Here is a 24,915-nt window from a genome sequence, read left to right as displayed (position 1 = left end):
CCAGATGGTGTCCTCACACTGGGTGTGGGGCCCAAGGCCCAGGGGCCCTTCCCATCGCCTCCACTTCTGTGCCCTTACTCCAGCTGTTGCCTTTCCCCCCACCTTTAATAGTTTTCCTTGTTGGAAGCACATATACACATCTTTCAAGGTGCCTGGACATGCCTCTTTCCAGGGGGCCGCTCTTAGCGCTTCTCTGTGGTTAATGTGTGGCCTCTGCCCTTCGTACCACTTGCTTGGTTGAATTTTTCTAAAAATATTTCTCCACTTCGCTGAGGGTTAGTGGCACAGTGTAAGGACTCAGTAGTCCTCAGAGACTATTGGAAGAGACTCCCCCTCGTTCTGCTCCATGAACTGGAATCTAGTCGACTTATTAATAACAAAGAGCTGAGTCCTTACTGTATCTTGAACAATGAGTGTGGTTTAATCTTCACAACCCTGTGAGTGAGAAACCTTTGTCATTCCCATTTTACAGATGAGGAAATTAAGGCATGGAAAGGTCAAGAGACTTATCTATGTCTTAGCGGTTCGCTTGTATTTGAGGCTGCCTGCCTGCTTCTGTAGATCTAACCACTGAGCAGAGGGCTGTTATTCAACTAAAATTTCCCACTTGCCTAACTCCAACCATAATGCGGGGAAGTCGGCCTTGGGAAACCTGAGGTCTGAGGGGAGTGGAGAGGCCTGTTGGAGCGCCGATTTACCGCTTCTGGGTTCTGAAATTTGGGTTGGGCAACTTGACACTTCTCCCTCCTATTGTCTGTGGGCTCAGTCTAGCTTCCGCATGTGGAGGAAGAGGAAGGAGATGTCAGCAGAGAGAGCAGGGCAGGAATCAGGAGGCCCAGGTGCTGGCCCCAGATCTAGCCCTTTCTCAGCCAGTCCTGCTCTCTGGCCACGATTACCAAACTTACGACATGGGAGGACTGCTTTGGATGACCACTAAGGCCAGTTCCCGCTCAGTCTATCCTCAGGCAATTTGCTTTCCCACTTGGACCGGCAGTGTTCTCATTAAATGGGCCGAACTCCAGAACTCCACGTCCCCAGCACTGCCACAAAGGAATGGTTATGGAAAAGCTTCTCCCACCAGATGCCTCTGGCAGTGACTCTCTCTGGCAGTGAATGGGGATGGGGGTGGGGGTGAACAGGGGTTAAAGAGCCAGTATTTCCTACACTGCTCTCCAATGGCAGGAAATGTGACAGTGGCAATCCCCAACAGCTGCTCTGTGCTCGGACTCAAAGGGCAACCCCTCCCAACCAGCTGCTTTCTTCAGACATTTCCTGTGGCCCAGAAGGCCAAGGCTGGCACACCCCAGTCCAGAGCTTCTGAAAAGGGTTTGCCCTGAAGGGGAAATGCATGGCTTAAGGCAGGAAGGAGCAGAGAGGAGCTCTTGAGAGGATGGGTCTGGCCCTCACTGGTTTTGTTCAATGGTTAGAGCATTGGCCCGTGGACTGAAGGGTCCTCTGTGGCAGGCTCAATCCCCCACCCCAGGCATGTGTCTCTCTCACATTGATGTAAAAAAAAAAAAAAGTTTTATTAAATAAATAAATAGGATGGCTCTGGATTGAAGCCCCCCTTAGAGGGGGAAGGAGAAAGCGGGAGAATGAAGGTCCAGGGAGTTTATAAAAGCACTGAGCCCGGCCCGGGACTGCAGGTCCCAGTTCTGCCTGCTGCTAACTGGCTGTGACTTGGGCCTGTCGCTTCCTCTCTGTGGAAGTGACAGTTGTCTTTCTGTAACTGAGAGGGAGGTGAGAATTTCTGAGGCCCCTTCCACATTCAGAACATTCACCACCATCGCCGTCTTCTCCCACTTTGAAACAGTGCGGTTTGGGCTTCTGCTTTCTCTTTCCTTTTAGTTTTAATTTAGTCCCCACTTCTCTCCCTTGAACTCTGGCCACAGAAGCAATCTCCAGTCTGTTATCAGTTGATACAGGTGTTCTGAAGGGAGGTGGGTGGAACACTCAGAGGGAAGCTCGTAAGGATGACCAGTTGGGTCTAACTTTTTACATCTTTAGCATCGAGCACATAGCATGGCACGTAGGAAGCATTGGATGAGTATGTGCTGCATGAATGAATGACTGAGTGAGTGAATGAAGTACCTTGGATTCACAAGAGTGGCTACTCCCTCCTCTGCTACAGTTCGAAGAAAATAACGTGGTTTGTTCTGCAGGCACCTGGGTCTTAGTGTGATTGTTGCAATGGATTCCCAATGAGCCATGCTCCTTTCATGTTTCCTTTTTTTTTTTTTATTAAAAAAAAATTTATTTTGAGAGAGAAAGATTGATCTGTTGCCTCCTGCACACACCCTACAGGGGGATTCATTGTCTGCCTCATGCACACCCCCTACCAGAGAATCGAGCAACCTAGGCATCTGCCCTGACCAGAAATAGAACCAGCAACCTCTTGGTGCATGGGATGATGCTCTACCAACTGAGCCACATGGGCCAGGGCCCTTCATGTTTTTCTTAAGTGCATGGCTAGATGCACACCTTCCTTTCCCAAGAAAGGCTTCCCCTGGGTTTTAAGATAAAATCTGGACATACAGGTCCTCTATAATTGGATGTGAACTCCCATTTCTAATCTGGTCTCCCTTACCCCACAAACCTTGAGGGTTTCCCTTCTACTACTGACTAGTCCCAGGACACAATCCATCCAACTGAAAGAAAATTAAGTGGAAAATGCATGTTGGGAAATGAGAACAGTGTTTTGTCCAGCACGAGGGCTCAGAGCTGACCTCATTCCTGATTTCTAGGAATTCCACAAGTCCTAGTCTCTCCACTTGTGTGTTCCCTCAGCCTCCTGGGGCCTTCCACTTCTTTTCTCTTAGGTCCCATTGCTCTCTTCTTCCCACTCCCAGCCTATTTTCCCACCAGAACATATTTTTAAGCAAATGTCATATTTAGCTTCAGATGCCTCTGTGATCTGCAACTGATTTCTTGAGAACAAAGCTCAGAAAACATCTTGGGATCTACCTCTCAGTTCCTACAGTGGGGCCTGACTCAGGGCAGGTGGTGCCATCAGGCGACTCCAAGGCACTTCCATGACCATCTCTCTCACCCCATGCCCCGCACAGAGCACAAGATAAGCAGAATTGGGGGCTGTGCTTTACAAGTAAGAAACTCCACAGCTCTTAGCCATTGGCTATCTTTTGGTAACAGTTAAATTAAGTTGGGCAAATACCCCAAAAACTCTGGCTGACTCTCATGGGGTTTGGGCTCACCATGGGGTGGAAGGCAGGAAGTGGAAAAGACACGAGGTAAGTTGTCGTACTTTCAGACTCATTTTGTCAGAGATGAAGAGAGGGCCCTTCAAAACTGTTGGATCCAAGCCCTCATTGTACAAATAGAGAAAAGGAGGTCCAGTGTGGGCACTGGTCCAAAGTCACACACTGAGGGAGGGACAAGACCAGACCCAGCCAGTCTCCTAACAACCACGGACCTTGCACAGCAGCTACATTATACACACAGTGACCTCCCAGGATGGCCAGGACAGGGAGCAGGGCCCTCCAGCCAGCAGGCACTGCCATGCGATGTCACTGGACAATGTTAGATACAAGTTTCAGGGTAGAAGCAGAGCTGGGGGAAGGAAGACAGAGAAACTGCAGTTGATTCTACTGCTTATCAGTGATCTTCACAAAGTGGAAACTTTCCACGGGCCTCCCCAGATCACGATCAGATCTGGTGCCCTTGAAGAGTTCAAAAGAGGAAGTTTGGGTTTGGTTATAATGGATGAAGAGCACACAAACATACGTCCATGCAGCAGGGGTGGGGGAGGGGGCCCAAGACCTAGAGCTTAGACTCTCCTTTGGGATCCCCAGGAGAGAGTATAAAGCTCACTCCTGGGCAGGCTCCAATGAGGACAATCTAGGCTGCAGGTTCAAGGTCAAATATACAGGTCCTCACTGGGAATGTGTTTATGTGTGTCTTTTTTATTTAAAGAAGTATAAAGAGAATGATCTGGAGGCATATCCCAGACTGTCAATGCTAGAAGAAAAGCCAAGATCTCTTTGCCCAACCCTCTCATTTTGTAGACAGGAAAACAGTGAATCGGGAGGGGAAAGAGATGAGCCCAAGGTCAGAAAGAAAGTATGTGGCTGATGCAAAATGGAACCCAGGTATTCGGACTCCTGGTTCAGTGCTCTAGCACAACCACCTGGACGGAGGTGGGTGCTGAAGAGGTGGCAGGATTGTTGGCCAGAAGATAATTATTCCTCCCTCCCGTCCCGCTGCCAAGAACACTCAACTGACACCTGTCACCAGGCCCTGCCATTCGAAACACACACATCACTCATTTCATAGACAGAGGCTCAGTATGTTTTTTGAATATAACAATGCCCATGCCAGGGCAGGGGCTGTGGCAGGGACAGAAGGGTGGAGGAGGAAGATGGGGAATAGAGGTGGACAGAATCTAGGGCTACCGTTCTTCAGCCAATCAGATGTAAGGAGTGACCATGCTGGGCCTTCCATGGCTCCTGGGAGTGGGAGCCTTTCCTAAACCCCAGTTAATGACAAGAGACCACCCCTGCCCCCCTCCCCCCACCCCTGCCCCTCCCGTAGTCTCTGAAGCTGAAGAATCAGGCTTGGTCACGGTGGCTGGTGCTGATGACCATGTCTTGGCTGAGGTGCCCGCCAAAGCCAGCGCCCTAGTCCTGGCCCCCACAGATAGCCAGCAAGGCCTTCATGAAGTCTCCGGAGGTGTCACCCTGGCAGAGGCAGAGGGAGAGCCGAGTAAGTGAAAACAATCCTGATGGTCTCAATGTCCCTCCTCCTAGCTGCCCACATTCCAGGAATAGTCTGTGCATCTACCAATGTGTGTCTATAGAACATCCCTTTCCTACATAGAAATGGATATGCGACAGCCACACTATTCTGGACCATACTTTTTTGAACTGAGAGAAGATCTCAAACCAACACATAGAGTCTCCTTGTGCTTTTTTACAGCTATATTGTACATCAGGTATTTAAGCAGTCCTATATGGAGGGCTTCCACTCTAGCTACTATAAACAATACTGGCATAAACATTCCTTTACGTGCCTTTGGGAATAGGTGTGGCTATGTCTGTAAAACAAATTCCTACACACATATACCAAGTCCAAGATGTAAATGTCTTGAATTTTGAAATCTCGAAACTCCCCTTTGAAGACATACTACCAAGTTGCCTTCCCACCAAACTGTGTGAGACTGCCTATGAGATTTCCCACAGTCTTGTCAACTGAGTACAGAATCAAATTAAGATCCTGGTCATTCTCAAAGACAAGAAAATGGGATCCATAGTGAAAAAAAGTCGGACACAAAAGAACCACATATTACGTGATTCCACTGCTAGGAAATACCCAGAAAAGGCAAGTCTACAGAGACAGGAAGTCGCTGGATGGTTGCCCGGGGCTGGGGGTGGAAACAGGTAAACAGGTACAAGGACCTTAGTGGGGGGAATGTTTTAAACTGGATTGTGGCGATGCTTGCACAACTCATTACATTTTCTAATATATTTAAAATTATACCCTCAAACAGGTGCATTTTATGGTATGTAAATTATACTAGTTCAGTAACAATTTTTAAAAAGCAAAAAAAGAAAGGCCCTTGTTTTATCTGGCAATCTTTAATTATAAACCTTTGAACCATCTGGAATTTATTTTGGTATAAACAATGAGGCAGGTCTTTCATTTAGCAACATCCTGGCTGTCCTCAGAGATAAGTCATTGAAAAAAAAAAGACTATGGGAAGAAAAAGGACTTCGAATCTTATGTTCCGGGAGCTGACTCTCACCCCCTTCCCCACTGACCCCTAGCCCCACTCCTCACCTCAATGACTTCATTGAGAGACTTGTCATATTTCTCAATGAACTCCCGCCGGATGTTGAGTAGGTCGACCTCACTCCGGGAGACCATGATCCTGGTGAGGGTCTTCTCATCCGTGCCGGCGCCCTGGGAGAGCCGGTGTGAGGAAGGCACAGGGCGGGAGAAGAAACAAGGCCAACTCAGGCAAGGACTAGTGGGTGTCCATCTGCCTCGCTCCCTTTTCCTGCTCAAACCGGGGTGGGATATTCTGCCTGTCTGCCACAAATATTCCTGACCCAAATTCTCCTGGGCCTAGGGCTGACCAGACAGGCAAAAATGGCTTATATGAATTAAAGAGTGTACCCCCAAAATTCATGTCCACCTGGAACCTTACAATGAGACTAATTTGGAAACAGGGTCTTTGCACATGTCATTAGTTGAGGTCCTACTGGATTAGCGTGGCCCTAGATCCAATGACTGGTATCCTTATAGGCGGCGTGCAGGAAGCAGCCAACCATCATTGATATTTCTCTCTCTCCTGCCCATTTTCTCTCTAAAATCAATACAAATATATTTAAAAGAAAAAAAAAAAAAAAAAAAAAAAAAAGGATGTATGGACATGGACACAGCAGATACAGATAAAGGCAGAGACGAGAGGGGTTCTTCCACAAGCCAAGAAACACCAGGATTCCTGGCAAACACAGAAGCTGGAGAGAGACACCAGCGAGTTTCTCCCTCGAAGCCTCCAGAGGAAGCAGTCCTGCCAATACCTTCACCTTGCCCTTCCGGCCTCTAGAACCACGAGAGAGTAAGTTCTGTGGCCCCTCAATTTGTGGCCAGTTGTTACAGCAGCTCTGGAACACTAATACAGGCTTGAGGAGCAGGCACAGCGCAGGGACGGTGTGGGCCGCTGGGGCCTGCTGTGCCCCCAGAGCTGGCACACAGTAAGTTCCACATAAGTGGTGTCATGTCTGGGGACTGCGGGCTGAGAGGGCTCTCAGCTCGCTCTCACCACGCAGCCTCCCCGGGCTCTGTCCATAGTGGAGACTCTACCTGCTGGGCTGAGAGGGTGGCCAGCATGGCCTTTGGGAAGCCAGGGCCAGACCCAGAGCTGAGCACTCGCTACCTTTTGTGATCATTTCACAGGAGGCTCTGTGTCACCCGCTGGAAGGGGAGCTCTGAGAGGGCAGACTGTGTCCCTCTCACTCAGCCCCGTGTCTCCAGAGCAAGTTTCTCAACCTTGGCCCCTGGGGCTGGATCATGCTTTGCTATGGGATCTCTCCTGTGCATTGCAGGCTGTTGGCAACCCTTGTCTTCTACCCAGCAGGTGCAAGCTGCTGTTACTCCCCAGGCTGTGACGCCCAGGATGTGTCAGAACACTGCCGATGTTCCCGGGGCAGGGCCACCCTCCCGCCATGGGCTGAGAACTACGATGCTAGAGCCAGACACAGGGCAGATGCTGCCAAATATCCAACAGGCTGTCACCGTGCTGGAAACGAAAGGAACAGACGAGCCCGCCGTCTTACCTTCATGGACTTGTAAAGTTTGTCGGCGAAGAAGAGAGGCTTGTTCTTGACACTCTGAACTGCAGGAAGAGGAGAGGGGTGCAGGGAACTTGGTCAGAGGAGCTTTGCCCAGACTCTGGGTGGGGCTTCCTTCAGCTACCTCCTCTCCCCCCATGCATTGCCAACCCCAGGGCCTGGCACACTCACTCCCCTTCCTGGTGCCACCTTCTCTGGCTCTCACTGGGTCCCAGATTGGAGAGGGTGCAGGCCAGGCTGAGGGACACCCCACCCCCATGCATGAATTTTGTGCACTAGGCCACTAGTATTGTGATAACTATGTTTGGTGCCAGGCGGGTGCTGGAAATACCGGAGAGAACACTGTGTAAAGTATGCTATTGTTCTATGATAAAGTATGAAACACTATGCTGCACCACTGAAACCAATACAAAATACTGAAAGTAAACTGTAATTGAAAAATAAAAAATAAAAATAAAAATTTAAAAAGGACTAAAATCATGCAAGAAGAGAGTAACCAAAAAGATCTAGGTACTGGGAGGAGGAAAAGGTGCACGTGTAGTGTGTGTGTGTGTGTGTGTGTGTGTACGAGTGTGTGTGTGTGTGTGTGTGTGTGTGTGTGTGTGTGAGAGAGTGTGTATGACTGTGTATACACTCCCAGCCCGCTATTGACCTCCTGGTTTTTTCTACAGGAGAGCTGTTTCTTCTTCCTGCTCTACAGCCTGGAATAAGTCCTCATGTTGCCCACCGATCCATCACACAGAGGCAGGACCCCGGGAGCTGGTAAGGGGCAGTGTTGATTTTCCGGTACTAGTCGCTTAGGCAGCTGCCACAGCCACGTGTTCAGGGAGTCTGGCCATGTGCCCAATGCCCCCAGTCCCCGCCCTGGACCTCTAGCCCCTTCCCTTGGTCCCCCAGTTACCAATGGCCACAAATGCGTCCTTGACGTCCCCAGACATCTCCTTCTTGATGATGTGCTCCACGTCATAGTTGGTCAACTTGATGAACTCCTGGAAGACTGGCCCCAAGAGAAGCCCCAGAGGTGGGGGTGAGCTTCAGAGGGAAGGGGGAGATCACCCCTCCCGCCCACCCAGCTCAGCCCACAGGCTGTAGAAAGGGGCAGCAGGTGTGGCTGCAGGTATGGCTGTGCCGAGGTGCACCAGCATTGAGGAAGGAAGTTTTGGCCCAGCCCAGCCGGTGTGGTCGACAAATCTGGGGTTTCCCTGCCGATCGGAAAGGGGAGGGGCGAGGCTCACCTCTCCGGAGGTGCGGATAGCTGCGTGTACACAGGATCGTCATGAAACGCGTCTCCATGGAGGTCTTGTCTCCACTGCTGGACGTGTCTGCTATTTCCTGCAGGGACGGTCGGGGCCGGGGTTTGGGAGGAAGACATGGGCAGGCCTTGGTTATCTCTCACTTCCATGTCTGCCTCGGCAGAGGGCAGCTAAAAGTTGGGCTAATCCAGCCACCCAAGGACACTGACATTGGCCCTTCTCCCTTCCTCGGCCTCCTCAGCCCCCACCAGTTCCCAGGAGCCCTGGGACTGACACACGGGGGCTGAGCCTCCGGGCAGAGGACGGCGACCCCGGGGGGAGGCAGACAGGCACCAGGAAGCGTGGAGGCGCGGGAAGCGTGTTGTGCAAAAGCCTAGCCAGTGTTTCCCCATGTGTCGGAATGCCAAACAACTTTAACACACCACATCTATGTTTCCACATGATCTAGCCAGCTACAGCTCCATTTGCATTGATTGTAAATTTCCCTTTAAAAATAACTGTTTCAGCCAAAGCCGGTTTAGCCCAGTGGATAGAGCGTCGGTCTGCAGACTGAAAGGTCCTGGGTTCGATTCTGGTCAAGGGCACGTACCTTGGTTGCAGGCACATATCCAGTTGGGGATGTGCAAGAGGCAGCTGATCAATGATCTCTCTCATCGATGTTTCTAACTCTCTATTCCTCTCTCTTAAAAATCAATAAAAATATATATTAAAAAAAACACACCTGATTTCAGGTTTTTAAAAAAGAGTCAATTTAAAGAAAATATTCATCGCTCACGTAGGTAGCACCAATCAGGTGGGAAATGAGTGGGTGAAGTTCGGGAAACACTTGCCTGGCCCGTATTTTACCCAGGGGGGTTCATAGAGAAGAGAGAGAAGCTGCGAGGCAAACCCCAAATCACTGCCTGCCCCTGCCCCTGCCCCCTCAGCCCCGCCCAGAGGCACAGGCACAATCAGCCTTCACTCAGAGGCCTTCCCGCACAGGGAGACCGCGGCACTCACCAAGATCTCAGCAGCCACCTGAGAGCAGGGGGGAGAGAGAGGGGGAGGCAAGAGTCAGAGGAGGCCCAGAGAGGGTGGCTATGGGGGCCCTGGGGTGCAGGGACAGGGGGCCTAGCTCAAGGTGGCAGAGGCCCCGAGAGGCCCCAAGGGGAGGCCCCAAGGGGACTTGGGACCACAGTGGGAGCAGGGAGAACACATGGTTCCCTGACCTTGGGACTGGACATCAACATGGGGACAGGCCTGGGAATTAATTACAAAAATGTTCACCAAGAGGGGAGGGGGGGACACAGAACAGGGCACCCTGCCCATCATCACCCCGGGCAACCTGGGTACCTCCAGACCTAGTGTGCACATCTGCAAAGCCACTGAGCAGTCTGACTGTGAGACCGGCTGCATTCTTCACCCCCTGCCCCCCACTCGGTGGAGGGTCCACAGGAGACCTGCTACTTCACTCCCTCAAGCGACAGAGAGGAGAGACGGGAGAGCCGAGGCCTGGAGGCGAGGGGATTGACAGGGCACGCAGCCCATCCGGGGGAAGTGCCAGTCGCTCGGCCATGTTACAGGGGACAGTGTTCATCGCTGCCTAAGGCCGAGCGCACATTCTGTGGGGACACGATTTTGTTGGGCCAGAACCATGACCAGGGATGCCTGGGGGTGAAATGTAGCCATCCCCGTGCACCCTGGGCTGAGTTCTGCCTTTGCCCATGTTCCCCAAACTGCCCACCCTTTCATCTCTGGGACAGACCAAAACCATCCCCTTCATAAACTTTCCAACAGCTCTCTGCTTTAGAGAGCTTCTTTCCATTCTAGAAGTTGGCCATGTCCATCAAAACGTAAAATGCATGTGCTGCCTGATCCAGCAACAGTGTGGCTGGGGATGTGCCTCAGAGACAGGCTGGCCAGGTCTGCCGAGATATCGCAAGGCGCCAGGGCGGCGGTCTTTGTAATAGGGAACAAGGGGACACCGTTACTACTGGCTTGTCACTCCGGCTATGCATGGCTCATCCAATGGGAGAAATGAAATCCACACAGCTATTTAAAAGAGTGAGCGTGATCTGCAGTGTTGATAAGGAGTTTCCATTTAATTTAAGCAAAAAGGTGTAGCATCACAGTGCATAAGTGTGGCTAACAGTGTCCCTTGTATCTAGATAAGAAGAGATGAACATACACTCACTCCTACCCATTTCCTGGGAAGTCAGGACACTGCTGACAGTGGCTAGCTTTGAGGAGGACTGTGGGGGGAATCTTTTGCATTTTGTTTTATTTTCCCTGAAATTTTATGTTTGCATTTTCTCAGCATGTGTTATTATTATTATTATTATTATTATTTTTTTAATTTTAATGTCAAATCAGAGTTATCAGGGCTACTAGGTTTACGGATGCTTCTGGGTTTTACTTATACTTTTTTCTATATTAAAAATTGCCCGGCTTAGTAGCTGAGTGTCGACTCACGAACCAGGAGGATTCCTAGTCAGGGCACATGCCTGGGATTTGGGCTCCATCCCAAGTGTGGGAGGGCATGCAGGAGGCAGCTGATTGATGATTCTCTCTTCATTAATGTTTCTATCTCTCTCTCCCTCTGCCTTCCTCTCTCTGAAATCAATTTTTAAAAGGTTAAAAAAAAACACCAATAAGAAACAAACAAAATGACCTCGCTGAACCTTGAGGACATCATGCCAAGTGAAATGAGCCAGTTATAAAAGGACGGATACTGCACGATGGTGACTATTTGACCTGGAGTGTCACATTCACAGGGGCAGGAAGTAGGACGGAGGTTGCCAGGGGCTGGGGGGTGGGGGGAGGGCAACGGGCAGTTATTATTTCATGGGCACAGAGTTTCGGTTTTACAAGATGAAAAGAGTCCAGCGGATGGACCGTGGTGATGGTTGCACAATGATGTGAATGCACTACTGTCACTGAATTGGACACTTACAGATGGTTAAGATGGTAAATTGTATGTTATGTGTATTTTTTATTATGTGTGATGCCCCTTTTTACCACAATTTTTAAAAAAGTTATGCTAAAAATGCCCAGTATTTTATTTTAAAAGAGGGAGATGTTTTTAAAAATTTAAGAAAAAGCAATTAAGGTATCAAACATTCTTCATGTATTTGGGTCAGAGAACCCCAGGCATATGTTTTTTTCAAAGCAACTTTAATAATATTTGTAATATAAAAAATGCAGTGGGTTACTAAAATAATTTTCCAGATAGTCAACACCAAAACGTTTCCTCATTAGCCTAGCTACTTCATGTAAAAATTAATCTGGGCTGTTCCTCCTAAAGTTAGTTAGCCACTCCTAGAAATATATCCAAAAGAAACAAAACATACGTGTACACAAAGACTTATACACAAATGCGTATAGCCAGCAGCATTATTCATAATAGCCCTAAAGTGGACACAACCCAAATGTCTATTAGCTGATAATTGGATCTTTAAAAAATGATATATTCATACAGTGAAATAGTATTTGGCAATGGAAAGGAAAGAAAAAAAATATGTTGCATAATTTGAATAAATTTTGAAAATATTATAATAAGTGAAAGAAACTAGTCACAGAAGACCACATATTCATGATTCCATGTATGTGAAATGCCCAGAATAGGCAAATCTTAGAGACAGAACGTAGATCAGTGGTTGCCCAGGGCTGGGGCTGCGAGAAAAGAGGAGTAACTGTAACATGAACAGTTTCTTTTGGGGATGATGAAATGTTGAAAAGTCGATTGTGGTGGTGGTTGCGCAAGGCTGTGAAGACACTAAAAACCACTGAAGTGTACATTTTAAACAGGTCATTGTGTGGTGTATGAATTATATTTCAATAGTGCTGTCACATCAAAAAATATAACCCCGGCCCTAGCCGGTTTGGCTCAGTGGGTAGAGTGTCAGCCTGCGGACTGAACGGTCCCAGGTTCGATTCCTGTCAAGGGCATGCACCTTGATTGCGGGCACATCCCCAGAGGGAGGTGTGCAGGAGGCAGCTGGTCAATGTTTCTCTCTCATCGATGTTTCTAACTCTCTATCCCTCTCCCTTCCTCTCTGGAAAAAAAAAAAAAAAATCAATAAAATATTAAAAAAAAATACAATCCGGTGATTGAATTATCTAAAACTGGCCACAAATCTTCATTTCACTCTTAGAGTATATCTAGAAAAGTTATAGGTATTCTTTTATCTGGCCATAATTCATTTCACAATTAGATTCTCTATATTATTTATTGCTCCAACAGGAACACTGAGAATGAAAGGGAAGCTACTGGCAATCACTGTGGGGCCAGAGGTGAACATTGGACCTGGGTCTCCTGTTCATAACAGACCTAGAGCCGTAAAAGTTTGTTCTGGATGCCCAGGTGAGAGTGTAGAAAGGAGGAGGCAAAAACAGGCCAACACTGCTAAGTACTAACGTGCATTATCTAGATTTTCAGGGGTGCAACTTGGTTCTGCATACCAAATGCCTTCAATTTTTGGAGAGATATTCTGCCAGTATTCTCATTTCACCTCTAGAAATTGAGTCAAAGGGAAAAGTCACGCATGTGATACAAGAGTTGGTTATTCGGACGAGGGCTGGTTAAATAAAATGTGGCAGATCTTTAACGGGACAGTACATAGCCATTAAATGACGTCGATTTTTAAAAATAATATGCCACTGTTTTAACAGGATGTTATTTTTACATTTTTAACTATTATAAATCAGGAATGACAACTAGAATGATATGTTCCCAAACATTAACAAAGGTTATTACTAGGTTCTGGATTTTATTTATTTATTTTGCTTGTCTCTATTTTCTAAAGTTTCTACAAAAGAATGCGTGTCCCTTTTCCAGTGACTATAAGGACCGAACCCACACTAAGATCAGGGTCTAGCGTCTGAGAATCTGCAAAGGCAGCTGAGTGGGGCAGGGCTCTGGTTCCTTTGGTTGTTTCCACTCAGGTTCTCTCTCATCCCTTCTCTTCCCCCAAAGCTGCAAGCAAGGCTCACCGCTGCCCCCTGCTGATAGCAACTGAAGCATATTCTCATAGGTAGACCAGGCCAGGGGTCAGCACTCATTAGTCAACAGAGCCAAATATCAACAGGAAGACGATTGAAATTTCTTTTGAGAGCCAATTTTTTTAAACTTATTCTTCTCCTAACACCACTTCTTCAAAATAGACTCACCCAGGCTGTGGTATTTTGTGGAAGAGTACACTCAAGGGGCCAAAGAGCCGCATGTGGCTCACGAGCCGCAGTTTGCCGACCACTGGCAGGCACCCGATTTCCAGAAGCACTGGGACAATAGATTTTGGGTGAGCTCTACGGAGTTAGCCAGGTTCAGAGACCCTCAGCAGCACAATAGGGCCACTCTATTGAATGAGTGAAGGAAACCCAGCCTCAGAAAGCCACTCTGGGGGGCTGGGTTCTGAGGTTAGTCCCTAAAACGCACTCACAATGCAGCTGGCATACCCATGAATGGAAGGAACCCTGCAGCTTCTGGCAGCTGAATCCCAAACCAGGGGCTGGACAACTGGACAATTGGTTTGGAAGTTGCAGGGAAATGACTATATTGGGTCATGGAGGATAGCACATGGTATTAAGTACAAGCTTTGGAGTCAGGCAGGCCTGGGTTCAAATCACTCTTTGGGCACTTGGAAATTGTACCCATGGATTTGTAAGGAGCTTCATTTCCCTCCAATAAAAAAAAAGGGGGGGGGCATTAAAAAAGTACAAAGTCGTCTTAACATCACACTCAGCAGTTAGTAAGCATTCTAATAGTTTTACAGTTGTCAGGTCACAGCTAAGTGCCTCCAGCTCTGATGCTGCGGTCCCATGCTACACCTCTGCTGGTGGAACTGGGAATTGAGCCGGTGCCCTGACTCCTAATCCATCAGGGCTCTCTTCAACCCACAACTGTAACAGAAGGGGGCTGGATCTGCAGGCTTGTAGTGTCTACGCCAATCCCTGGACCCAGAGTTTTGGGGGCGCTGAGAATGGTTCAGGAAAAAGAGATAGGATCCAGGCCCTGGCCTAGGCCAGAGGGAGCTGGGATCAAGGCACAGGTGAGTGGGGACAGTGTGGGTGGCATCAGCAGGGACTGCTCAGCCATAGGAACACTTAGGGATAAAAAATTTGAAATTGTCCAGCCTCTGTGAGGAGCCATCTCCAGACTTCAAGCTCCCCAAGCCTTAGGAGCAAGGCAGAAGCAGAGAAGCCACGAGACCCGAGAGAACCCCCTGCCCCCTTATTCATTCAACAATAAGAATACATTGCGTTCTGATCACGTGCCATTTCAGTACATCAGTGAGCAAAACAAAGGTCCCAGCCCTTGATAAACTCACTTTCTAGCTTCTCCCAGGACATGACCTTCAATCTTGGTCCCATTTCATAAATAATAAACTAGGAGCTGTAGTGCTCAGGCCCCTGTCCCAGCAAACTCCCAGACCTGCTCCCTCTGGGATAATTTCACCCGGGCTACTGATTTGCTGTGTGACTTTCAGGAGTCATTCGCCCTCTCTGGGCCTGTTTTCCCTCTGTAATACGAGGAGTTTGACCTGGATGATCTGTAAGTCCCTTCCAGCTCTCAAGGTCTCGGACTCTAAGCCTAACTCTTCACACAAGAAATACCAGTAAGACCAGCACCACATTCCCAGACATCACTGACAGCTCCGAGAGCCCTAAAAATCTCACTTCTGAGGGCGGAAAGGTGCCAGGGGCCCAGAGTCCACGTGTCTGCCCATAAAACCACCCATGCTTTGCCAGGAGGCTTCCCCACTCCCAGAGAGCTAGGGCCTGGCACGGACTGATGTCAGCTGAAGCAGCGGGGGTCTCACCTTGGCATCTTCCCGGGCTTTCTCCCGGTCTTCTCCTCCCTCATCACGGTTCCCCTGTAGCAGGACCGGTGCAAAAGGTCAGTCCCCACACACCCACCCTCTCTGTCCCTCAGCAGCCGTAGGACTTGCTCAGCCACTCCAAACCCTTCTCCTCAGCTGGGACATGGGGACAATGATCTGGCCTCCATGGGGCTGGCTTTGTGAGCATTACACTGGAAGGCACTTGGCCCAAGGCCCGACTCAGACACAGTGAACTTGCATCAGGGCCTGGAACCTGGGCTGTGAGAATTTAAGAGATGGTGGTGGCAGCTCCTGGGTCACAGCACAGGGAAAGGTCACCCACATGGCTTCCTCTTGTCAGCTGAGTGCCCAGAAAGCCAGACTGAGGGCCATCCCGGGAGGGCTGCCTGGAGAAGGTGGCACCAAACCGGCTTTGAAAAGTGAACAGTGGAGGAGGCTCTACACGCGGGAGTAACTGCCTCAGCAGTGGGACTGAGTTGGCAAGAAGGGAAGATATCCTCTCTTCCCTAGGACTGGGCTCCTATCCCCTCCTCCCAGGGCCCCAGAAGGCCTCGCAGGCCCGAGGCCATGAATCACCCACCGTAGCCAGAGAGATGAGGATCCTTTTGAAGTGGCCGGATGTGTCTGAGCTCAGAGCATCCTCCAGGCACTTGTGATAGTCTGAGACAGAGAAAGGGGGTGTAGGCGGCTGCTGGTGGAGAGGGCTGACGGGGGGACCTAGAGGCCCAGACTTGGTGGGAATGGTGGGGATGAAGGAGTTTGCAGTTGGTTCTTGGGAGTATGCAGCCATCTGCTGATCTTGACACTGATATGCCCACTGGTCCTTCACCGCCCTCTGCTCCTGTCCCTATCTCCATTCTCTCTTCTGCCTCCCCTCCCGCTTGACAGCTGCTGGCCCCACAAGCACAGCTCTGACCTCACAAATTCTACCATTTTAAAGCTGCTTTCAAGAGAAAAAGTTTAAACACTCTGGGTGGTGTTGAAGGTTCTTCAGAATAATATAAGGTCTCTGGTGAAAAAATTAATAAGAATTTCAAGATGGCAACGGTGTGGCACGCAATCAAGCACGGGCCTTCTGAACGCAGGGCCGGGTGGGGCTGCCAGGCCGCCCACCGAGCTTCCCTTCCTCTCCCAGCGGCGGGATGCTCTCTCCCCTCTCTCCCAGACACTCTCTCCCGCCCCCAGGCCTTTGTCTGGCTGAACCTCTATCGGGAGCACCCTTTCCCCAGACACAGGGCTGGTATCACCCAAGGCATTACCGAAGCCTCCTGGCCTGACAAAGGGAGACAGCAGAGCTGGGGACGAGGCGGGAAGCTGGGGGATCAAGCTGTTCGCCCACCCTCCTCCCAGGAGTGCTGGGCCCCAAGCCTCCTTCCCACGGACTCACCTTCCTTGTAGGCCTCGTTGATGGCCTGGATTTCAGCATTGGTCCGAGTAGCGAGGATTTCGATGAGAGTCTTTTCATCTGTGCCGGCTCCCTAGAATGTCAAGGGGAAGAGCATCGGAACCACAGCCCTGACCTGCGTGCAGAGGCAGGCCTGCTCCGAGAAACCGCCCAGGAGGTGAACGCTCAGGCCACCAAGCCCTCCTGGATTTTCTCCCCGTACCCAGACACAGCCCCCACACCACAGGCCTTGCCCAATCAGGGGCGAACATGCCAGCTTGTCAAGATTTCCAGAACCTCCCACAAAAATTGCTGCTTTTCTTTTTAAATGCTTTCATTGCTTTTTAGGGAGGGAGGAAGGGAGAGAGAGAGAAAGACCGATTGGCTGCCTCCTGCATGCCCTCTACTCGGGGTTGAGCCCACAACACGGGCATGTGTTCTGACCAGGAATCAAACTGGTGACCCCTTGGTTCCTGGGTTGATGGTCAACCAATGAGCCACACTGGATGAGCAAAAATTACTTTGTCTCAAAATTTAAAATGAAAGGAATATGTGGTATATGGGTACTTGTACATAAAATGCATATACGTGTACATATCGGAATATAAATATTTACACACAAGTATGTAAAAGGGACAGAGGACACATATCACAGGATCCATGATTGGTGTCTGGTAGATGAGGGGTCACAGGTGAGTTCTATTTTCTTCTCATTTGCTCTGTGTATATTTTCTCAAGTTTTCACAGTGAACACATTTGAATTTGTCAAAAGAAAGAAGGGTGTAGTGCTTGAAGGAAAAAAAATATGCTCTATTATATTGTTTATATTTGATGTGATGAGTAATACATTAGGTCTTCTGGACTGGGGCATCTGGGGGACCCGCTACTCAAAGGTCCCCACTTTGAGGGAGGGGGACAAGAATGATGGACTAATCGATTGGTAGATTCAAATATCTGTTAAACATTGGCCATATGCCATTCACTATGTAGGCCGTTGGGGCTACGACTATAAAAACAGGGAAGTTGCCTGCTGGGTGGCTCAGTTGGTTGGAGTGTCATCCCATACACCGAATGGTTTTGGGTTTGATTCCCAATCAGGCACATGCCTAGGTTGCAGGTTCAATCCTTGGTCTGGGTGAGTACGGGAGGCAACTGATTGACGTTTCTCTCTCACATCAATGTTTCTCTCTCTCTCAAATCAATAAAAAACATATCCGCCGAAACCGGTTTGGCTCAGTGGTAGAGCGTCGGTCTGCGGACTGAAAGGTCCCAGGTTCGATTCCGGTCAAGGGCATGTATCTTGGTTGTGGACACATCCCCGGTAGGGGGTGTGCAAGAGGCAGCTGGTCGATGTTTCTCTCTCATCGACGTTTCTAGCTCTCTATCTCTCTCCCTTCCTCTCTGTAAAAAACAAACAAACAAACAAACAAACAAACAAACAAACAAACAAAAACACATATCCTAGGATGAGGATTACAAACAAGCAGGGAGGTCGTGTTCCCCGGCCTGGGAAGTTACTGCCCAGTGGTCAACCGGTCCCTGAGTTCTCCGCCCCGAAGCAGACTGAGGCTGCCTGAGATCTTGAACAGCCTCTTTATTAAAAGCTGCATCGGTGAGGCCAGCCTGATCCTCAGAGTGTCCAGACACCCAGGTCTAGCCTCATCCTTCTCTTAATTCTGTACGTGGGTTTTTGTTTTTTAAAGTCATTCACTTTTTTGCCTAGAAGTTTTAAAAGGACAATAATCTCAACTTGCTTTGCCAGGGAATGTTTGTTCTCTAAATCCTTCAGAGGCCAAAGCCCTAGTGATTTTGAGGCAGGATAGTAAGAAATTGGGAAAACTCCTGGCAAGTGGGATGAGGGAAACTGAGACAAAAATAGATGCATAGGCTGAGCTATAAATCACAAGATCTTTATCTTCCCTAACCAAGGACTCTTGGGAGCAGATGGTTTACACCTCTCTTCCCCAACCAGGGAGTGAGTAGCTTAAATCACCCTGGTCAGGGAGACGGAGAACCGAGACCCGGCTGATGCCATCACTGCCAGCCAAACTCCAGAACAGATGGAATCAGGGGAATAAGTAACAAAAAAGCCCAATGAGAGCCAGACAAACCCAAGATAAAAGTAAAGCAGGGAAGCTGACCAGGGCAGCTGACCAGAGAATTATCCCAAATTCCTTTGTGGCTGACTCTGATGCATCAGCATGTTGAAGGACACACCTGGGAAGCTACTGAATATTCTGTTGAGACCCTGCCCTGAGACCTCCCCTAACACTCCCATCTTTAAAAAAGAGACACGAACCCTCGAGACCCCGTGTGCACTCTCTCCCTTGAGCACTTGGGTGTATACTTTTGCTTTCCTTCTCCTGAACTCTAAGGGTCCCCATGAGACTTGCAACCAGGGGAGCAGCGGCAGCTTGTCCTGGGCTAAACCTCGTCTCTAAGGATTCTCCTTTTACCTCTGGAACTTGTTTCCTGAGTCCATGCAGCCCAGCATGGCGCACTTATTTTGCCTCTACACCTTCCTTTCTTGAGTCCATGCAGCCCAGCCTAGGCTCCCTCCTGTTGCTGTGATCGTGCCTCTTCTATCTTAAGCTTCCTTTGTTTCACTGTCCCCAGCTTCAAAAAATGTACTCTCAAAACCACCTAGACCTGTGCTGTGAAATCTTTTCCTGTGTGAAGTCAAGAACCCACGCATTTCAGACCGTACAGGGCAGACCCTATCCCTTGGTCCCTGACCTTTTCTGGTGACAATTTCATGCAATTGTCAAGTCAGGCCCTAGAACCAGAAATATTTGATCCGAATCCCAGCTCTACTACTTCATAGCGCTGTGACCCTGACCAAGCAACCTAGCCTCAGTTTTCTCATATGTAAAATGGGGAGAAAAAATTAAAAGCCTTGCTTGCCTTGTGGGTGGATGGGACAAGTCACTGAGCTAAAACACTCAGCCCACGTTAGGTTCTACTCTATGCTCTTACTAAACGCTATCAGCTCCTGGCCCAGTTGGAGCTTTGGGAAGCAAAGCAGCCTCTGCAAGAGCTGAGCTGGGACCGAAGGCCCTTTCTTGCTATTCGCAGGGCCAGGTCTTCAGAGTTAGCCGTGCCCTTCACACCCGTGACCGCACTTGACCCTCTCCCACGTTTAGAGGGCAGGGATGGCTGTTTCCATTTCACACCTGAAAGCACACAGGCTGTGGCCCAACAGCACACAGTACGCATGTGGCAGGGTCAGGCTAGAATTCATACTCCAATGGCTGCTGCTGTTTCTTCCGGATCCACCCTGCTTCCTCTAGCCTCTCCAGGAGCTCCCGCTGACCCCTCCAGGAGCTCCCGCTGACCCCTCTGGTTCCTGGGCACGTGGCACCGCTTGAATCAGCCACAGTAACAGCTGAGACTTAGTCAGAATTCCTGGGAGGAAGGACCTCTTTCCACTGGTGCCCACTGCTAGAATAAGCCATCATACCGCCAGGGGGAGAAAGGCTGGCGGACAGCCAGGGGCCGCAGAAGAAAGTGAGTCAGGGTTGGGGAGAGACAAGAGTCCACCCATTTAACATTGTTTTTGTCCCGGGATCCAGCCATGTCAAAACCAGACCACGTTCTGTAATTTCCAGTTACAGACCAAGTCCTGTAATTCTCCCTTCCTCCCTCTCTAAACATCCCCTCTGTGTTCACGCCAGCTTGAACTGGGTGTGGGAGGGGCTCTCCCAAGGAGTCACAGCCAGCCCAGCGAGGCTCTGAGGAGCCCCCGTGTCCCTCCGGCACCTGCACACACTGGACCCCGTCCGCTTGCTGCCCACACCGTACCTCCATGGCCTTCTTTAACTGCTTGGCATCGTAATGGTCCGGTGGCAACATGAGCCCCAGAATCAGCCTCGCCAGGTCTCCGGAAAGCTCTGACTTCAGGTCAGCCATCAAGTCCTGCAAGAGGCAGAGCTGAGGTCACGCCCACGGCAGCACTTACCCTCATGGGACCCAGGTCAGGGAGGACATGTGGAGGAAATAGGGGCTCCCGGGGGTGCAAGGGTGCATGGGAGCCTGTGTCTGTTTTTTGCTGATGTTGGGCATACTGTTTAGAGGAACTCAGAAGAGGGTGGGGAAAATACAACCCGGAGGAGGAAGACCTGCTCTCCGTGGAGGCAACAGACGGGGAAGGAAAGGGGACAGTGCCATTTCAATCCCGGGGCAAGCGCGCCAGCCCCACATAGGTGCCACGAAGGTGCCATGACAAGTCACACTCAGCCTTAAAGCCTCTTTGTGCAGAGGGAACCGTGGGACGCCCGAGACACTGCACAAAAACAACATACACCCCCGGTCTCGCCGGGAACTCCAAGCCATTCATTCACACGCGTGTTGCTGACCACAAGGAACTGGGGGAATGCAGATGTGTCTGCAGGCAGCCCATACCCAGCGATGGAGACACTCTCAGAACACGTGACCCCAGGGGGGCCCCCTGCCACGAAGACCCCAGTGCAGAGCTGGCTGTGACAGGCCAACAGAAGCCCAGGTCCCGGGCGGAGCCCCTTACCCGGCCAAAGTGAGACTTGAAGGTCTGCCGCAGCTGCTGCCGCTGGGCGTTGCTGCGGTGCGTGATGATGTCAATGATGGTGTCCTCGTCGGTCCCTGAGTTAGAAAGCCACGTGGCTCAGAGGAGGGCCTGTGGCTCAGCTCCCCCCCTTCCCCCCGCTGATGGGCCCTGTCCGTCTCTGGCACAGAGCTCCATCTCGCAAAAGCATCTTTACACTGTTATCTCCGAGTCCTAGATATGCTCAGCAGATACAGTCCTTCCCAGGAGTCAAAGGAAAAGGAGGCCCCGAGAGCAGGGGACTTCACCCCAGGTCCCAGGGAGGTGCCCGTGGGCAGAAGAGGGGAGAGGGCAATGGAAGCCCCACCCCAGACGCTGTCCCCAGTGGCCTTTCTGAGGACGGGCCATCCATCCACCCACAGGATAGCTCTCCCACTGGACAAATGGAGGCCTGGAAGGGGTGGCCATCAGGGGGCGCTCCCATCTGAGGCTGGGGACTCGAGCTACAGGGTCCACACCCCTTATTTGGCACATGGGGAAACTGAGACTGGGGAGGCTTGAGGGATTTGCCCAAAGGCACACAGTGAGTCAGTGGCAAAGCCAGGACAAGAGTCTAGGCCTTTGGATCTTTCACCTGCACTAGGACTTTGCTCCTGAGGGGCTCCTTGGTCTCTGGGAAGGGAGTGTGTCAAGCCCCTTACAAACCCCTCCCGGCCATGCCCCCTCCACTCAGGAGGGTGGAGACTCAGGGACCCAGAGCTGAGCCCGCTGCTCTTGCTCCTGCCTGGCCTCCTGCCCAACTCTGAGGCCACCGGTCCCTTCACGGCCCCTTACCGAGACCCTTCATGGCTTTCCTCAACGCTTTGGCATCTGCGTCAGGGTTGAAGTCGTTGGCGGGACGCACGGTTCCATTCAGCTGCAAGAAGCGGAAATAGTCTGAGCAGGTGCCTGGAGGCCCCCCGGGGGGCCAGGCCAAGAGAGGAGCATGCGAGGGAGGGGAGGCTGTCCCCACGAGCCCCAAACCAAGCAGCTTGGGGGGAAGAGGCAGGAGTGAGGGCACAGCAGACAGACCCTTGCCCGAGAGCTGAGAGAGGGAGAGAGACAGACCTACGGCAAGTGCCGGGCAAGCAAAGTGTCCAGGCGCTTGCCCAGGCAGCTCTGTCCTGGCTCCACTGGGGCCGCCCCAGTCCCTCAGGCTTGTCCTGTCCCCAAGGCCCTCCTGCCTCTTAAAGAGCCATCCCTCCCTCCCGAAAAGACAGCAGGAATGCTCTGGAATACTAGAACAGTGTTTCCCAAATTTAAGTCATGCCTGAATGACCTTCACTTTGTTCTCCATGTTTGTATATACCCTATGCCAGTGGTCGACAAACTCATTAGCCAACAGAGCCAAATATCAACAGGACAACAATTGAAATTTCTTTTGAGAGCCGAATCTTTTAAACTTAAACTTCTTCTAACACCACTTCTTCAAAACAGACTCGCCCGGGCCGTGGTATTTTGTGGAAGAGCCACACTCAAGGGGCCAAAGAGCCGCACGTGGCTCGCGAGCTGCAGTTTGCCGACCACAGCCCTATGCTATTTTCTTAATATTTTTGCTGAATTCAATCCCTTTCTGTTTTCCTTAAGGCATGCGTTTTGAAATACATTTAAATACTGCTCAAGGGCAAGGCTTTCCATCCAGTGCCAGACTCAGTAAGCACTGAAAAAAATATTTGTTAAATTGATGAGTGAATAACATAATTTACATCACTATCACTAGTAGGATGTTGGTATCATGTTCTATAAACCCAGGAAAAATAAATGCAACACAAACAAAAAGCCACGCTGTCGAATACGTTTCGCCACAGTGAAGCAGGTGCCGTTCTTGCCAAAAGCAAAGACTGGGAGCTGGGAGGACCTGGCCCGCGCGGCTCTCGCTCCTGGTGGGAAAGGAGGACCAGCAGGTGCGGCAGAGATGCGGCACCGACCAAGACACTCTCTGCGACGTGGTCAGGAAGAGCGAGGAAATGAAGGGGGGGGGGGGGCGCTCTCTCACCACGTGAGGCTCCGTGTTAGTTCACGCCGTGGAGGCCCCCCTCCCAGGCCAAGTTCATTTCCCATGTTCATTTCCTGTATAACTTCAGGCGATACGCAATGACAGCTCTTGCCTACAATTTGGGAAACGCTGTTCTAGAACATCAGAGCTCAAGAGCCCTTCAAGGGCACTGAGACCACCATGTCCAACACCCTCATTTTATAGGTGGAGACAGAGGCTCAGGGAGAAGGGGGGAGGGCCTGCCTGAGGTGGCACAGCCAGTGAGTATCCAAGGTTCCAGATATTTCTGTGGGGACCCCGGGCTCCCACTCCTGAAGTGGTTTGCTCCAAGCACTTCTGTGAACACTCTCATCCCCGTCCTCTGTGGGGTCTGGGTGTGAGGATGCTCAGGACAACCTTGAATCCTCCGGTGCACCCCGGGGTGGCCCTCTGTTCTCAGCCTTCATGCCTCCTCAGCCCAACGGCTGGACCCAGGACGGGACAGGCCCCTCCACGGAGCCAGGCGGGTTAGCAGTTAGTGGGCCAGAACCCTTCCCGGCGTGTTAGACGTCAGAGCAGGGAGCGGATGCCCACACCAGAGTGCCCACACCAATCCATCACTCCGAGGAGAAGAGGAAGCTTCAGAGGCGAGGACCCTGCGCTGGCCGGCAGAGGGCAGCTGGGTGCTAACCAGAACAGCAGGAAGGTGCGAGCAGGAGGAGAGTGGAAGCAGGAAGTGGGGAGGGTCTGACCTCTACTCGGCCCACTGCACTAAGCTCCCACATCTGATAGGCCACCTGCGCTGCCTCCGGGAAGAATTGGCCAGCGGCACTGGAATGGAGGGGGTGGGGGAGGACAGGAGGGAATGTCATCGTAGGCACCACACACACACACACACACACACACACACACACACACATACATACACACATACATACACACACACTCTCTCTCACACACACACACACACACACACACACACATATACATACACACATACATACACACACACTCTCACACACACACACACACACACACACACACATATACATACACACATACATACACACACACACACACACACACACACACACACACATATACATACACACATACATACACACACACTCTCACACACACACACGCGCGCGCGCACACACACACACACACACACACACACACACGCACACAGTAAGTCCATCTACCTTCTCCAGCCTATGCCTCATCCACTCACCAGAGCGAACCCTCCCTCCTTCCATCTCTGAGAGCCTTCTGTCCTCTCCTGAGACCCCAGGAAATGCTGGCTCTGCTCAGCAGCCTTCCTGCCTCGGGTCCCCAGCAAGACAGCGCTTCTCCAGTCCTTCAACTCCCCCGCTCTTCCTTGCAATGGGAGCGATTCCTATTCCAGTCTCCCCTCTCAGAAAAGACCAGGTTATGGCCACATCACCTCTACAGCTCCTCCTGTAGGTGCTCAGCAAACATCTGCTGAGCTGAACCACCCCCTCCGGCACTTAGGGGAACAAAGGTTCCCGTAGCCCTTACTGAACTGGACCCTTCAAGCCAGGGTCTCAGAGATGGAAGGAGGGAAGGGAAATCTCGGTATCCACAGTTCCCTTC

General features: G+C 50.7%; 1 protein-coding gene across 3 annotated transcripts in view; it reads right to left on the bottom strand.

The window, feature by feature from the left end:
• Window positions 1-4,282: 4,282 nt before the first annotated feature.
• ANXA6 (annexin A6) overlaps window positions 4,283-24,915 on the bottom strand; it is a 50,222-nt gene continuing 29,589 nt past the window's right edge. For 2 of the 3 annotated variants that reach the window (XM_084884043.1, XM_084884044.1), the window contains exons 14-26: window positions 24,051-24,129; window positions 22,119-22,200; window positions 21,288-21,382; window positions 20,567-20,680; window positions 16,769-16,859; window positions 15,962-16,041; window positions 15,361-15,414; window positions 9,563-9,580; window positions 8,546-8,642; window positions 8,212-8,307; window positions 7,296-7,354; window positions 5,794-5,916; window positions 4,283-4,694 (exon numbers count right to left, since the gene is read on the bottom strand). In XM_084884043.1, the coding sequence (XP_084740169.1) occupies window positions 4,635-4,694; window positions 5,794-5,916; window positions 7,296-7,354; window positions 8,212-8,307; window positions 8,546-8,642; window positions 9,563-9,580; window positions 15,361-15,414; window positions 15,962-16,041; window positions 16,769-16,859; window positions 20,567-20,680; window positions 21,288-21,382; window positions 22,119-22,200; window positions 24,051-24,129 (1,048 nt within the window). In that variant the 3' untranslated portion in view covers window positions 4,283-4,634. The remainder of the gene's footprint in view (window positions 4,695-5,793; window positions 5,917-7,295; window positions 7,355-8,211; window positions 8,308-8,545; window positions 8,643-9,562; window positions 9,581-15,360; window positions 15,415-15,961; window positions 16,042-16,768; window positions 16,860-20,566; window positions 20,681-21,287; window positions 21,383-22,118; window positions 22,201-24,050; window positions 24,130-24,915) is intronic. The other variant, XM_084884045.1, reaches the window with a different exon arrangement.

The sequence above is a fragment of the Pipistrellus hanaki genome (assembly GCF_964339955.1).
Source record: "Pipistrellus hanaki genome assembly, chromosome: 5".
NCBI lineage: Eukaryota > Metazoa > Chordata > Mammalia > Chiroptera > Vespertilionidae > Pipistrellus > Pipistrellus hanaki.
The sequence above is the reverse complement of the archived record's forward strand: the minus strand, read 5'-3'. Positions and strand labels throughout refer to the sequence as shown.